The sequence below is a fragment of the Ictalurus punctatus genome, chromosome 16 (assembly GCF_001660625.3).
Source record: "Ictalurus punctatus breed USDA103 chromosome 16, Coco_2.0, whole genome shotgun sequence".
NCBI classification, from domain to species: domain Eukaryota; kingdom Metazoa; phylum Chordata; class Actinopteri; order Siluriformes; family Ictaluridae; genus Ictalurus; species Ictalurus punctatus.
This window is the reverse complement of record NC_030431.2, coordinates 7,752,501-7,770,000: the sequence shown is the minus strand read 5'-3', so window position 1 is coordinate 7,770,000 and position 17,500 is coordinate 7,752,501. Positions and strand designations below refer to the sequence as shown.

The 17,500-nt window shown below is 38.9% G+C and overlaps 1 protein-coding gene across 4 annotated transcripts in view; it reads left to right on the top strand.

Moving 5' to 3' along the window:
* The window catches only part of grk3 (G protein-coupled receptor kinase 3), a 146,402-nt gene extending 130,075 nt beyond the window's left edge, over nt 1–16,327 (top strand). For all 4 annotated transcript variants that reach the window (XM_017488806.3, XM_047161141.2, XM_017488804.3 and 1 more), the window contains 3 exons: nt 2,365–2,501; nt 15,505–15,618; nt 16,025–16,327. In XM_017488806.3, the coding sequence (XP_017344295.1) occupies nt 2,365–2,501; nt 15,505–15,618; nt 16,025–16,186 (413 nt within the window). In that variant the 3' untranslated portion in view covers nt 16,187–16,327. The remainder of the gene's footprint in view (nt 1–2,364; nt 2,502–15,504; nt 15,619–16,024) is intronic.
* The last annotated feature ends 1,173 nt before the right edge of the window (nt 16,328–17,500 follow it).

Genomic DNA, 17,500 nt, shown 5'->3' with positions numbered 1-17,500 from the left:
AAAAGATGCAATTAAATATTTAAAAAAATGTGAGGGGTGTACTCACTTTTGTGAGATACTGTGTGTGTGTGTATGTGTGTATATATATATGTATATATATATATATATATATATATATATATATATATATATATATATATATATATATATATATAATGTGTGTGTGTGTGTGTGTGTATATATATGTGTGTGTGTGTGTGTGTGTATATATATATATGTATATATGTATATATATATATATGTGTGTGTGTATATGTATATGTGTGGATAGATAGATATTTCATAGATTAGCATATTTTCCTGTTAATCTTTAGATGTTAATTACTATCATGGGCACAGACTTACCAATTCAGGACAGTTGAAATTATATAAAGACCAGGTGGTTTTCAATTTATCCTTCTTGGCAGGTCTAATCAATCTGGCCATTTTCCTCTGACCTCTCTTATCAACAAGGTGTTTTCACGCACAGAAGTGTCGCTCACTCAATGTTTTTTTGTTTTTGTGCCATTCCCTGTAAACTCTAAAGACTGTTGTATTTGAAAATCCCATGAGATCAGCAGTATACTGTTTGAAATACTCAAACCATCCCTCTGGTACCAACAATCATGTCACAGTTAAATCACATGTCACAGAGATCACATTTTTCCCCATTCTGATGTCTGATGTGAACATGAAGCTCTTGACCTGTATGTGCATGATTTCATGCATTGTGCTGCTGCCACCTGACTGAATAACTGCATAAATGAGCATGTGAACAGTGAATGTGTATTCAGATTGCATGGTGAATTTAAAAGCTGTTTTACTATATCTTATAAACAATAAATCGCATTGCTTTGTGATGAAGCTTTGTGATTTTAGCCTAAAGACATATTATTATGAATCCTCAAGGAAGCATATGTATTAGGGCTGCAACTAACGATTATTTTCATAATCGCTTAGTTGGCCGATTATTTTTTTCAATTAATCGGATGGGGGGCAAGCTTTCAGTGCCATTTCTTTGTTTATGTAAAATAAAATCCACAAACTGAGCGTTACAAATGTAAACTTCAGACTAAACTGTTTTCCAAAACAGATAACAACCTGATACACACACACACCAGAATATATATTATTAATGTAGGACTGTAGTTTAATTGGGTGCTTTTTGTGCATCCATAATGTCTATTGTAAAAAGCGCTATACAAATAAAATTGAATTGAAAAATTGAATAAACATAATGCATGTGTGTGTGTGTGTGTGTGTGTATATATATATATATATATATATATATATATATATATATATATATATATATATATATATATATATATATATACACACACACACATAATATATATGCATTATGTTTATGGATTCACAAATAGTGCCCAATTAAACTCCAGTCCTACATTAATAATAAAAACTCACTTTCACTGCACCTTGTGGTTTCTGTTGCTCACTGCCTTTAGGAATATTATTTTACTTTTGTTTATTTTTTATCATAATGTTTTTTAATTAGACATTACAGACCTTACTCACGCTCCCACTGTGTATCAGCGTGTCTACACTGCACGAGATCAGCAACGTGGCCTCGTTACTAACAGATCAATTCCATTATAATAAACGACAGAATTTACACTGCAAGCGTGCAAATACAGCATATAATGACAATGAACTTAAATTAAACTAAACTTTTTAAGCAGCTTGCACCAGTTTCCCCTGCCCCTTACACACAGTGGAGCATTTTAGACATAAAAATAAGTTTGTCCTCGTGCATCAGTTTGATTTCCACATTGTTTAAAATACACCTCTGCCTTAGAGGACTTGGAGGTTACACACTTTCTTCCTCATTCACGTGACTATTTCGCCTCCGTCTGATGGTATCTGAGGTCATGTTGGGAATAAAAGGTAACGCTGACAGAAAGTAAACTGAACGTCATGCGCCGTCATGGCTTATAGTTCCAGTTAGTAAAAAAAACCCCACTAGTGTTATATTTGAGATGATATTACCGTTCTAACATCCACACACTAGATGGTAGTTCAGAGTGCATAGTGTAAGTGTATAGTACTTCATTTGGGACACAACTTTAGTATTTACTCTCCGAAGCGTGTTTTCTGAACAGAAGTAACGTAATGAGTAAACATGCCCCACGCGCAGACCAACTAATCAATAAAGAGATTAGTTGCAGCGCTAATATTTATCGAAAATTAGATGTCCACAGTGGTCTGAAACCAGCATTGTTTTACCTCAGATTTGTCATCAAGCTGTTCTTTACACCTTTCGTGATTTAGTGTCTATATGTATATTGTCTCACACTGGTAAAGAGCTTTGGAAAATGGCTAAGCATCCATGCTGGGTTTTTTTTTGTTTTGTTTTCTGCTTAGACTATGCACTGGGAAAGGACTGCATCATGCATGGCTACATGCTGAAGCTTGGAAACCCATTCTTGACTCAATGGCAGCGCCGATACTTCTACTTGTTTCCTAATCGTGTAGAATGGAGAGGAGAGGGCGAATCTAGGGTAAGTATGCAAATTTTCTAGGGCTGCAACGATTAATTAATTGGTTGGATTATTTAAAATATTCCTTTGTCAGCTAATACTACTAACTCTTAGCTAGGATTAATTAAATGACAGATCACTAACTGCAATATAACATTACTGACATTTGTCAGATAATCTGTCACAGCATGAGAATATTATCAAGTGCTTATGTTGACCAAATAAGCCACCAAAACTAACTCAAGGTGACTGTATTCAGTAAATTTTTACTGGCTCAAAATAAAGGTAAATACTCAGTTAGCTAAATGCATGAAGCATTAAGGCATTTTCAGTGTGTGGAATCAACTCCCAAACTTTGAGGTTGACTCTTAGTTTTCAGTGCCTAGAATCGATCTGTGTAAAACAAAAGCAGGATAGAGACTTGACTGTAAATAGACACTTGAAATTTAACATTTACTAGAAATGTATATTGTGTATGCTGAGAAACACTACTCAACACTGCATAATGCACGTGCTTCATGTGTTTTGATTTGAGAAAGCATTCGTCTTGTTGACTAATCACTTATCTAACTATTTACTTTGATAAGTATGAACATAGATGTGCAATACAGCTAGATAACTGGGTACGGTTGGACAACTCAAAAGACAACAGGACTGTTAATAAGCAAGGTTCAACCTCGGATGTTTTACTTCCACTGTATGAATGAATAATGGATTACAAATCAAAATTACTCTGGTGAAAACACGTTACGTCATGAGGCACCCAGCATAGTGTAATGTTTCCATACCTTAAAGGAGCTCTTCTTTGTTGTAAGGCTCTGAGTTACTGGTCGGGGGTTCAAGCCCTAGCACTACCAAGCTGCCTCTGTTGGGCCTTTGACCTTTCTGTTTCAAGGGTACTGTGTCATCACTGACCCTGTGCTCTTACCCCTGCATCCTAACAAGCTGGGATATGCGAAGAAGAGAATTTCACTCTGCTGTAATCTACAGGTGCATCCAAAAAAATTAGAATATCGTGGAAAAGTACATTTTTACAATAGTAAATTTTAATTCATTACACATAAAGTGAAATATTTCAAGCCTTTTTTTGTTTTACTCTTGATGATTATGGTTTACAGCTAATGGAAATCAAAAATCCTGTATCTCAGAATATTAGAGTAAAGAATTTATAGCACAGAAATGTCAACCTGAGAAGAACTCTAATCAGCTAATTAACTCAAAACACATGGAAGGGTTTCCTGTGCCTTTAATCTCTGTCTGGTTCAGTACACACAACCACAATCATGGGGAAGATGAAAGTAATTTTTGCAATTTTTCGAGATGCACCAAAGCCAACTTCTTAGTCTATAGGAAGTGACATAGTGCACCACATTGTGCTTCATAATACAGTACAACTAATCGATAATTAAATTTGTTGGCAACCATTTTATCAAAGTTGATCAATTTTGTTGATCTAAGTTTCTTTGTCTTTGTGGCAGTGCCTAGTTAATTGAATTAATACTGTTAAATATGCTGATACAATATAAACAAGACAGACTCAAAAACCATGAATAGGCCTGGTTAAACAAGTATATTTTACATTAACTTCATTGTTGTAATAGTTATCTGTTGTAATAGATCCAATCAAGAGACATAAAAGCATGTACTAGTATTTCAGCTTCATGTAGGTTTAGTATATGACTGTCTTTCACAACTTATCATATGTAGTTTTACACACATTATGTATACAGTATGGTCAAGTAAGAACAAAAGAATTTGTGTGTCTAAACCAACAAAATTTTCCGACCTGTCTGTTAATATATTATGGCCAATATTGTCAAATGTTGCATTCACATCCAGCAGTACAAAAACAGAAATGCACACAATCTGTTAACATCGGTATGCTATTGTCCACTGATGTACCATAATGCTTCCTTAAACCATAATGAAATTGCGTTTGGTATTACTACATAAATAATAACACAGATATAGGGAACAACTTGATGAGAGATTAGATGATAAATGGACAGATGCAGTATAGATTGATTCCCCTGTTTTGACTGCTATTTATGCTGTTTTCAGAGACGCATTTAAAGTTTCCAATCAGTAATGGGTTTTTAATAACTAATGAGGTGCGAATTTCAAACATTGTCTCCCTGGAGAGAATTTATCAAGTTGCTAATGTTTGTTAACAGTTTTGAGTAAATAAATAAACATTACCATTTTGAAATGCTCCTGTAAGAAAATAGAATTTGGCAAAACAAACCTCTGAAAGCCTGGAGTATTCATGGCTTTTCAAAACGGTTTAAGATTTATAGCTTCTTGATGGCTGTCCATCAAATAGGGGTGGGGTGGGACTGGGATTGGAATAGTGCTGCATTTGACTTAAGTGGGAAGTTCAAGTTATAACATGGGGGGGGGGCATGGATGCCTCCATGCTTGTGTTTTGTTTGCAACAATCTATCCAGCTTATTGTGATGAGTGATGTATATTTACCTCCTCACAACAGTGAACTCTTTACTCAATGTTATAGGTTCTTATAACAAGCTAAAATGTTCATATGTTGATTGATCTTAAGCAAATACTTGTATATACAGCATAACTGTTTTAATGGTAAGAGGTGCTACTTTGTTGATTTATTGTCATTTGCTGAACTCAAGATTGTAGAGACCATACCGAGTTTATGAGTAGGAATTCTGAGTTTAGGGGACGTTTCCTTTGTTTTTGTTTTTCTTAGCCAGACAGCTTTAGTCGAATGCAGCATAATAAACAATAATTAGTAATAGGTGAAAGTCCACACATTACATCAGATGTTTGCTGCCCAGGCACTGAGTATAGGTGAACTGCTGATTCATTGGTGATATTGAATCATGTGTAGCCACTGCTATCAATATTTTTGCTATTCTGCTGCTTAATGAAGCTGTGGTCATGCCAACAGAGCAGTTCCAAGATGGCGCTAGTGTATCTGTCGGCATGCCGTCTCTCTTGTGTTTCCTGTTTATTACAGTTTGTTGTATCTGTTATGTCTGTTTGTCTGGCATCTGTGCTGTTTCTACTTTGTATCGTACCACACTGGTATTGTGGTCTGTATCATGGGATTACAGATGTTTTTCATCTGCTTATTTTCCCAGACGTCCTACACTCATCTAATTGCTCTGCTCCTCCACGATTATGGATTCATCATAGAGGAGTGAACTGTTTAAATCTCCGCCAACTGGATTTCGTTCAACTGGATCTAACCTCGTTACCTCAGTCTCCTCTGAATATGGGCATAGTTAATGCTATGTCCATGTACAACAAAACTTTTATTTTAAATGACTTTTCTGCCAGACGTAACTTGGATATTTTATTCCTGATGAAGACCTGGGTTAGTGCTATTGAGTCAATAGTCTTCGAGGAACTCTGTCTGCCGAACTGTTGTTTTATTAGTACTCCAAGGTCTGCTGGCAAGGGCGGTGGGGTTGCTGTGGTCTTTAAGGTTGCTGTGGTCTTTAAACAATCACTTAATGTACGGACAGTTTCTGTTGGGATTCACTCGTTGTTTGAGGTATAGTGTGTTGCGTTAGAGTCGACCTCTTCCACACTATTCTGTGCTGTGATCTATAGGCCACCTAACCTGGACAGTGATTTTTGTGAATTTTTAACTTCTATTGTTCCATTGTTTGATCGTATGTTATTATTGGGTGATTTTAATGTACATGTCTGCTGCCCTGGTCGACCAGTGGTTACTGAATTTTGTAATGTCTTGGATTCCTTCGGTCTTATTCAACATATAAAATAGGCAGCACATGTTCTTGGTCATACTCCAGACCTTATATTGTCATATGGAATCCCAGTTGATAATGTTAATATAGAAAATGCTTCCTTCTCTGATGAAAAGCCCATTGTTTTTAATGTCCCTGCTGCGAGCTCTGCCATGGTAACTAGGCCTTTAGGCTATTACTCCAGTTTTATTAATTCACTCACTGCCTCTCAATTTAGTGAAAGTTATCTAGCCAGTGCTGTTGAAACATCTATCTTGGGTGCTGCAGAGTCTTCTTCTGGGTCTGATAATTTGATTACCTTATTTTACACATTTTGCACTAATATTTTAGATTCTATTGCTCCTTTCAAGCTGAAACAACCAAAGGGTAAATCTTATTACTGGCTGGACGATAATACTCATTCTCTCAGACAGGCTTGTTGTAAAGCGGAGCTGAGATGGAAGCATGATCATTTAACTGCGTCCTTTGAGATTTTTAAAGATTGTCTGTTACAAAGTGGGCAATTCCATAGGGAATCCTCGGTTGAACTTTGTGAGAAATTTTTTATGGTTTTTTTGCTGATAAAGTAATAGCCATTCATTCTTCATTCACTTCACAGTTCTCAGACCTGTCCCTGAATTTGCTGGCTATACCGGTTTCCTTTTATCATTTTCAACATGTTTCTCTAAAGGAACTGTGTGATCTGTTAACCAGATGAAAATAACCTCCACTTCATCTTATGATGTTTCCTCTGAGATTATAAAAGCAACTTTTTCCGTAATTGGCCTCAGTATCCAGGTGTTGATAAATTCAGCTTTGGATGTTGGTCCCGAATTGTTTTAAGCATGCTGTTGTTCAACCTTTTGCTTAAGAAATAGGGTTGAGATGAAGGTTGTTTTAATAATTATCGACCTGTCTCTAAGCTATTGTTTCTGTCAAAGCTGTAGGAGAAAGTTGTGCAGTCACAATTGATCCTGTTTTTAAATTCAGCTAAGTTATTGGATCCTTTCCAATCTGTTTTCACTGCTTATCATAACATAGAGTCTGCTTTGCTAGAAGTGTCCAATGACATTTTACTGGCACTGGATGCTGGTAAAAATACTTTGTTGTTGCTACTAGATCTTACAGCTGCCTTTGATACTGTAGATCATAACATACTTCTTTGGCACTTAGAGCATTTGATTGGTAGGAAGGGTACCGCCTTACAATGGTTCAGCTCATATCTTAAAGACAGGTCCATTTCGGTAGCGTTGGGTAATTTCTCCTCATCTTCCGCTCCTATTATTAGCGGTGTACCTCAAGGCTCCATTTTGGGCCCACTTCTTTTTAACTTATGTGCATCCGTTGGGGGAAAATTATTAGTGCGCACAATGTCTCTTTTCATTTATATGCTGATGATACCCAGTTGTACATACCGTTGAAAGCTGGCGACTCCATTCAACCATTGATGGACGGTCTCGATCTCGTTCATTTTATTAAAAAATGGTTAACAAATAACTTTCTCCAACTTATTGAAGACAAAACCGAAATAATTCTTTTCGGTCTCCCGAGATTGAGACATCAGAATTATGCTTAACCAAGCAAATTAATTCAGTCGTTAAGAAAAATTTTTATCAATTAAGGATTATTTCTAAACTTAACATTTTTTAATGTTAAGATTTGGAGAAGGTTATTCATGCTTTTATCACATCGCGGATAGATTATTGCAATTCATTGTACTTGGGTCTTCCTCAGTCAGCTCTTGCTCGTCTCCAGATGGTTCAGAATTCAACTGCAAGGCTGTTGACCAGGGCAAAGAAATATGATCATGTCATCCAAATTTTAGCATCACTCCATTTTAGGATCCAGTTTAAGATTCTGTTGTTTGTCTTTAAAACTCTTAATGATCAAGCTCTATCTTATCTCAAAGATCTTCTTACACCACATTCATCTAGCAGATTTTTAAGATCTTCTGATAGATTTCTTCTGTATGTCCCTCGATCCCGTTTAAAAACTAAGGGGGATAGAGCTTTTTCAGTTGCCGCCCCTCGTTTATGGAATCAGTTGCCACTGGGCATCCGCCTTGCCTCACTTATCATTTTTAAAAAGAGGCTGAAAGCATATCTCTTCTCCCAGGCGTTTTTAATCAAATTTTTATTATTGTCTGTCTTTATTTGGTTTTATTCTGTTTTCTATTTTACTTTTCTTACTTTGTTCAGCACTTTGTTCAGCTTTGCTGTGTTAGATGTGCTATATTTAATCAAATTTTACTTACTTACTTCCAATGATTACAAGGTGTCTGCCTGCCTCACATTGCATTCATCATTAGAGGCCACATCCTCTGGCTTCTGATTTGCTATGGGGTCTTTTTAGGGCACTGACCAGGGCAGTTATAGTTGTTTGGGCTCTGCTCACATTTTTGTTTTCATATTCTGATACTGGCTGGCGATCTGGTGTCTTCGAGGTGAGAACATCACTCGGACAGCTTTGATCAAGACACATGCCAACATGAGTATCTCCTTAGAAAGCAACTTTTATAAGTGGAAACTGTTTACATTCTACTTACAAACGCATGCACGGATTTCAAACCAAGCAAAAGACGTACAGCACAAAGAAGGAGGAAGTGTGCTGAGTCATTCAAGAGTCAGGGCTTTCACCCCTCCATGATGATGATTTTTTTTTCTAAGGTGTGATGTCTGAGAAATAAACTGGATGAACTTTTACCTGCTGGAAATAAGAATGCCACCACCTTCTGTTTTATTGAGCTCCTGGCTAACTCCTGAAACAAACCCCTGACTTGCTGGATGTACCAGGTACAGCTGCTGAGAGATTCCAAGTTCACAAACAAGTCAAAAGGTAGTGGGGGGTACGCTTTGTGAAAAATAACTGGTGCAATGACGTTACGGTCTTGACAAAATACTGCTGGCCATCATGTGTAATGCAATCTACTTTCCTATACAGTTCTTCTCTGTAATTTTAGCTGGTGTGTATACAGAATATATATTCTTCTGTATAACAGAAGCTAATGCCTTGTATGTAGAGCAGATGCTGTTTGAACAAATCACACAGCTGGATGATAACCACCCTAATTCTCCTCTCACTATACTAGGAGAATTCAACCACAAAAACAAGGAACAGCAAAAGTATAAAAAGCTCATTTACGGTCTAACTATAGATAGGAAAACTAGATCATTTCTACAGCACAATAAAAGATGCTAACCACGCAACAGTATATGGCCAAAAGTATGTGGACACCTGACTACCATATGTGCTTGTTGAGCATCCCATTCCAAAGTTGGTCCCAGCTTTGTAACAGCCACTTTTCTGGGAATGCTTTTCACTATATTTTGTGAAAATATTTCAGCCAAGACGGCCAGGTTCACATTCGGCATTCCAATTTGTTCTGAAAGTGTTCTGTGGGGTTGAGGTCAGGGCTCTTGAGACCTTCCACACGGACCTGTCTTTATGGAGCTCATTTAGTCCACTGTAGCATTGTCATGCTGGGACAGGTTTTGGATAGGCTTCTTAATTCCAGTGAAGTGCAGTCTTAATGCTACAGCATACTAAGGCATTCTAGACAATTGGGTACGTTGAGACAACAGTTTGGGGAAGGCCCACATATTGATGTGATGGTCGTGTGTCCACATACTTTTGGCCTTATACTGTATATCTACAGCACCTTGATTGTAGTTGATGCTCACATATATATGCAAACTGATATCAGTAATACGCATCAAGAAATGTGCGTATAACCAAACTGCCACTGCCGTGGAGGAGCTTAAACACTACCTAGGCTCAATAGACTGGGAGGTATTCAACAATGCCCACTAAAACTGTTGACGTACAATAATGCAAAGTCATGGTTCACCAAAGAATTGAGAAACCTGTAGAAGGAGGCAGCCTGTTAAAGTGGGGACAGGTAATGCTACAAGCAGGCCAGGATTCAGCTCAACTCAGCAATATGATCTTGGAAAAAGAAATTACAAGGCCAAACTGATGCATAATGTTGCCAACAAAGACTGTTCATCTGTCTAGAAATGTCTCAATTCTGTGACCAACTATGAAGGAGACCCTCTGAACCCCCCTTATCAGTCACTCCCCGAGAAAGAGAAAACGTGTAAAACACATTATACAACAGATTTGAATCACCATAAGACTTGAAATGATCACACCGATAGTCACTGCTTCTCACCTTGATCCCTTTCAGTATGCATGCAGGGTCAGTAGATCAGTAGATGATGCTCTAAATACAGGACTGCACTTTGTCCTTCAGTATATGGACAACAGAGCCATGTATGCCGGGATCCTCTTTGTGGACTTTAGCTCTGCATTCAGTACAATCACTCCTGATCTACAAATGAGCAAACTTTCACAAAAGAAAGTCAGCCTATATGTAAATAAATCTACAGCTTCCTGACTAATCATAAGCATTATTTGCAAGTTATGCCCTATCTCTCAACCTACTATACATAGATTTATATGCATAGACGCAACAAAGGGCTGTCTGCTCTCTCCTCTGTTGTACTCCCTGTATAATAATGACATCCAGTGATCCCTCAGTAAAATTCCTGATTACTACACACAGTGCCACAGGTCTAATAAGGGACAGGGATCAGAAATAAGCATCTATAGGAAGTGAACCTTACTAGGTTGTTCAACTAGCAACCTGGACCTCAATACCACCAAGATTGGAAATTATAGTAGACTTCAGGAAACACCCTGACTTTTGCAAATTTCTGGCCACCATCACTCTCAGTTGCGGTGAAAACATCACTTCCATCACAAAGGAAGTACAAGTATTACTTAAGACTGATAAAGAAACCCAGCATCCATCCAGAAAAGGCTATCATAAAAAGCAAAGTGCTCTGAAGCAATACCAACAGGCATCTGAAAGGTTTCTCACCAAAGCTGTATTAATCTAATTGATTTGCTCATCTACCACATAGTGAAGTCCTTAGATAGCACACACAAGCATGTGTATGAATGGTATTGGCTGGTGATCTGGTGTCTTGGGGGTGAGAACATCACTTGGGCAGCTTTGGTCAAAACATAGTTCAAATGCTGGCCCCCAAACCTTTGAGAGATCAAGGCTTTGTCAATTTCAGACCCCAACAATGTTGTTGCTCTGTTTCAAGAAATAAAATATTCTTCTTTGAGAGATGATGTTATAAAACATTGACAACACAGTATAAAACAGGAGGTTTGATTCAAGATAACATCTAGTTCAAAAGAAGAACCACCTTTTCCATCCAGTTATAAATTTTAGAGGTTTGGACTGGTTCCTGAAGACTGTTTCATTTCATTTGCTCCAAGTGGCAGATGATGTTCCAGCCATCCAGCCGCTAAGGACATGCACAGTTTTATGTTCCCATTGCCAGAACACAGATGCTTCCTAAGGATTGCCTTCATAGGTCATGTTTTCCAGTGTATACCTTTTGGAAAATTGAATACAGTTAGCCTTGTCTCCCATAATGTTTATATATACAGTGCATCCGGAAAGTATTCACAGTGCTTCACTTTTTCCACATTTTATTATGTTACAGCCTTATTCCAAAATGGACTAAATTCATTATTTGCCTCAAAATTCTACAAACAATACCCCATAATGACAACGTGATAGAAGTTTGTTTGAAATCTTTGCAAATTTATTAAAAATTAAAAAAACAAAAAAAGCACATGTACATAAGTATTAACAGCCCTTGCTCAATACTTTGTTGAAGCATCTTTGGCACCAATTACAACCTCGGGTCTTTTTGAGTATTATGCTACAAGCTTGGCACACCTATTTTTGGGCAGTTTCTCCCATTCTTCTTTGCAGGACCTCTCGAGCTCCATCAGCTTGGATGGGAAGTATCGGTGCACAGTCATTTTCAGATCTCTCCAGAGATGTTCAATTGGGTTCAAGTCTGGGCTCTGGCTGGGCCACCCAAGGACATTCACAGGGTTGTCCTGTAGCCACTCCTTTTGTTATCTTGACTGTGTGCTTAGGGTTGTTGTCCTGTTGGAAGATGAACCTTCGCCCCAGTCTAAGGTCCAGAGTGCTCTGGAGCAGGTTTTCATCAAGGATGTCTCTGTACATTGCTGCATTCATCTTTCCCTCGATCCTAACTAGCCTCCCAGTTCCTGCCGCTGAAAAACATCCCCACAGCATGATGCTTCCGCCACCATGCTTCACTGTAGGGATGGTATTGGCCAGGTGATGACTGATGCCTGGTTTCCTCCAGACATGACGCTTACCATTCAGGCCAAAGATTTCAATCTTTGTCTTGATCTGAGAGTCCTTCAGGTTCCTTTTGGCAAACTCCAGACGGGCTGTCATGTGCCTTTTACTGAGGAGTGGCTTCCGTCTGGCCACACTACCAATACAGGCCTGATTGGTGGAATGCTGCAGAGATGGTTTTTCTTCTGGAAGGTTCTCCTCTCTCCACAGAGACACACTGGAGCTCTGTCACAGTGACCATCAGGTTTTTGGTCACCTCCCTGACTAAGGTCTTTCTCCCCTGATTGCTCAGTTTGGCCGGGCGGCCAGCTCTTGGAAGAGTCCTGGTGGTTCCAAACTTCTTCGATTCATGGATGATGGAGGCCACTGTGCTCATTGGGACCTTTAATGCTGCAGAAATGTCTTGGAGATCTACAGACAATTCCTTGGACTTCTTGGCTTGGTTTGTGCAAAGATTTCAAACAAACTTCTTTCACGTTGTCATTATGGGGTATTGTTTGTATAATTTTGAGGAAAATAATTAATTTAATCCATTTTGGAATAAGGCTGTAACATAACAAAATGTGGAAAAACTGAAACGCTGTGAATACTTTCCGGATGCAGTGTATCACACAAAAGTGAGTACACTCCTCACATTTTGGTAAATATTTGATTATATCTTTTTATGTGACAGCACTGAAGAAATGACATTTTGCTGCAATGTAAAGTAGTGTGTATACAGCTTGTGTAACAGTGTAAATTTACTGTTCCCTCAAAATAACTCAACACACAGCCATTAATGTCTAAACCTCTGGCAACAAAAGTGAGTACACCTCTAAGTGAAAATGTCCAAATTGGGCCCAAAGTGTCAATATTTTGTGTGGCCACCATTGTTTTCCATTGACCTTGACCTTCTTGGGCATGGAGTTCACCAGAGCTTCACAGGTTGCCACTGGAGTCCTCTTCCACTCCTCCATGACGACATCACGGAGCTGGTGGATGTTAGAGACCTTGTGATCCTCCACCTTCCGTTTGAGGATGCCCCACAGATGCTCAATAGGGTTTAGTCCATCACCTTCACCCTCAGCTTCTTTAGCAAGGCAGTGGTCATCTTGGAGGTGTGTTTGGGGTCGTTATCATGCTGGAATACTGCCCTGCAGCCCAGTCTCCGAAGGGAGGGGATCATGCTCTGCTTTAGTATGTCACAGTACATGTTGGCATTCATGGTTCCCTCATTGAACTGTAGCTCCCCGGCAGCACTCATGCATCCCCAGACCATGACACTCCCACCACCATGCTTGACTGTAGGCAAGACACACTTGTCTTTGTACTCCTCACCTGGTTGCCGCCATACACGCTTGACACCATCTGAACCAAATAAGTTTATCTTGGTCTCATCAGACCACAGGACATGGTTCCAGTAATCCATGTCCTTAGTCTGCTTCTCTTCAGCAAACTGTTTGCGGGCTTTCTTGTGCATCATCTTTAGAAGAGGCTTCTTTCTGGGACGACAGCCATGCAGACCAATTTGATGCAGTGTGTGGCATATGGTCTGAGCACGTGCATTATACGTCTATTTCCCAAAGAAAACCTCTGGATATGATGCTGAGCACGTGCACTCAAGTTCTTTGGTCGACCATGGCGAGGCTTGTTCTCAGTGGAACCTGTCCTGTTAAACCGCTGTATGGTCTTGGCCACCATGCTGCAGCTCAGTGTCAGGGTCTTGGCAGTCGTCTTATAGCCTAGGCCACCTTCATGTCGAGTAACAATTCTTTTTTTCAGCTCCTCAGAGAGTTCTTTGCCATGAGGTGCCATGTTGAACTTCTAGTGACCAGTATGAAGGAGTGTGAGGGCGATGACACCAAATTTAACACACCTGCTCCCCAGTCACACCTGAGACCATGTAGCATTAACAAGTCACATGACCCTGGGGAGGGGAAATGGCTAATTGGGCCCAATTTGGACATTTTCACTTAGGGGTGTACTCACTTTTATTGCCAGCGGTTTAGACATTAATGGCTGTGTGTGGAGCTAATTTGAGGGGACAGCAAATTTACACTGTTACACAAGTTGTACACTCACTACTTTACACTGTAGCAAAGTGTCATTTCTTCAGTGTTGTCACATGAAAAGATATAATCAAATATTTACAAAAATGTGAGGGGTGTACTCACTTTTGTGAGATACTATCTCTCTCTCTCTCTCTATATATATATATATATATATATATATATATATATATATATATATATATATATATATATATATATATACACACACACACACACTCATATACACACACATACACATATGTATATATGTGTATACATATACACACATTTATATATATATATATATATATATATACCTACACACACACACACACACACACAAACATGCACCACATTCTATAGGCTGCGTAATAAAGTAGGCTATTCATCATAAAATACTGCCTGTAACACATGAGGTATAATAAACTTTTAAACTTAATCAAGCCCAAACTTCTACCTCTGACATACGTTACTCTCAAATCAGTAATGGTTGCAAGGATAAAAAAATTAAAAAAGGAAAAAAGCAGTGGCTTTGGTCAGCAAGCAGAAGCCGAGTGATTCTCCAAAATCTTCAAAGTCTGATGTATGGAAGCACTTTAAATTCTCAGTAAGTTACGAAGCTGGCAGCTAGAGGGCGGTGGACCATCATGTTACAGTATGCTGAATCCACTAAATATGTGTACAATACACCAGCGATAATACCACAAACATATGGCTAGTATGATACAAATGCACACAAAAACTCTTTGCTGCATTCAGGCAGTGTTTCTCAACAGATTCAGTCTGGGCTAAAGAAGTCACTGCAGTCATTGGGCTCATATTTGGTGGATAATGCAGGATTGAAAAATAAAACACACCTACGTCTACAGACATCTATGTGACACTGACAGCACAAGAATCTAACACAAAAATAAGATTGGCTCTTTTTCAGACACATCCCTTTGGGAGTCACACCAGTTGAAAGCTACTTTAATTTTGTTTAATTCTAATAAATAGCTTTTGTTTCATTATTACAATGTTCTGCATATTTTTTCAGTATTTTCCCATAACTCACTAATTTGTCTTTTCTGCAGCAAAACCTGTTAACAATGGAGCAGATAGTGACTGTTGAGGAGACACAGATCAAGGACAAGAAATGCATCCTGCTGAGGATCAAAGGAGGCAAACAGTTTGTCCTGCAGTGTGAGGTAGGACAACTTCCCCTGTGCTGAGTCATTCTCTTAAGCCTCTGTCACTCTAGAACCAGGACAAAATTTCCATCCCATTACCAGTAATGTTTGGGCTTTTGCATCATTCATACCTGCAGCTTTCAAACTGTATTTTACTGGAGTGAATGCATTCGTTCAGTTTCCTTGAAAAATCCAGTTTACTGTAGGTATGAGTTGCTGTGCACTAACATTTATTATTTTATTTTTCAGCAGCAGTAATCTTACTAATGCTGTAGAAAAAAAGGGCTATCTGCAAAATGAATTATCTATTTTTATCTTGTAATATTTAAAGTACAGTAATCGTAGTATTGCTACAGAATAAACTATATATCTACACATTGCATGTTGCCGTTTTGTAATTATATTTTGTCACTTTGTTCCACAGAGTGACCCGGAGTTTGTACAATGGAAGAAGGAGCTGAATGAAGCGTTCACAGAGGCCCAGAAGCTGCTGCGTCGTGCTCCCAAAGTAATTGGCAAGGGCCGTGCCGGTGTGCTGGAACTGTCCAAACCACCGCTCACACACCGCAACAGCAACGGCCTGTGAGCCACTGTTGTTTTTTGCCCCAACCCTTCCTCATAACCGTGCATCCTTTTACACTTGCGGACATTGCACCACCTGTTTCAGCTTACCCTCCATCTTTGCCACAACCAATAAAGCATCTAAATGTTTAAAGACAGTCCTCCACATGGTCTGTCTGGAGTTGTACTTGACCATAACTCTTGTTTCATCTGTCTAGCACACGCACACTTTCCCACTTACAGATTGACACACTGGGGCAGTTGGTGTTCCTGGACAACAGTGAAGGACCAATATTAATGTCAGTGCTGAATGAAGACATTTATGTGGATCAGAATGAACACAAATGGAGCATACCATGACATTGTGTCCTTGCTCTTCTCCTTACCTTTCACCTCTTTCTCTTTTAATCTGTGAACTTCCTCCTCCTTGCTCAGTGTTTTTCCCCAGGCAGGGCCTGGCATCAGCTGTCCCCTACCCAAGCATACATGTACATAAACATAGAGTGTGATGCTGTGGGAAGCTGAATCCTGTGCTTCTGCTGCTCTACCCTCTACTGTGAATGTGTTGGTCTCTGTATGCTCAGGATGAGACTCTTTGTGCAGTTAGTTGGCCACATGGGTCCATGCATGCAGAGGTAGTGGGCTGCATCCTGTTCTACATCAGCATTGATGTATGTGGTCACTGTGGAGGCTGGTAGAATGTCTTTCTGTCCTAATCTCTAGAGCTTGTTAAGAGTCAAATGAAATTATGACAATGCTAGTCTAGTCTGATGTAATGTCTTACAAAATAGATTTTAGGACATTGCCTCTGTTGTTATACATTTTTGTAATAGTCAGGGCCACCTTGATTGGCCCATTTCTTGAAATACAGTATGGTTGATTATAGCATAACTAGATGATTGAGGACAGAGGTGCCCAACTGCAATCACAGATAACCAGGGTCCAGCATATTTTCTGCTCAAACACACCTCTTTCAACTCACCAGTTTATTAAGAGGGTTAATAGGTATGTTGGCAGACAAATAATTAAACTCTGCTTAATTCCCGCTTTTAAGGACTGCTACTGGATACCCCTGCCTTTAAGGTTCTGTTTTCTTTTAATTGCATACTGATTTTTGGACTGTGGTTGTTGGGCCCTGCCCTCTTCACCTCCATTCAATCTCTACTCAAAACAGTTTGTCAATAATTCCATAATGATATTCTGAACTGAGGAGATTGTCAGTGATCAAGCATGTACAAGATTTGATAGTAATTAAATGTGTGAAATTTGGTATTCAGCCCTTAAAGGGACCAAATTCAGTTTATGTTGCTGAGTGAGTGAGTTTGCATGCAGCAGTATG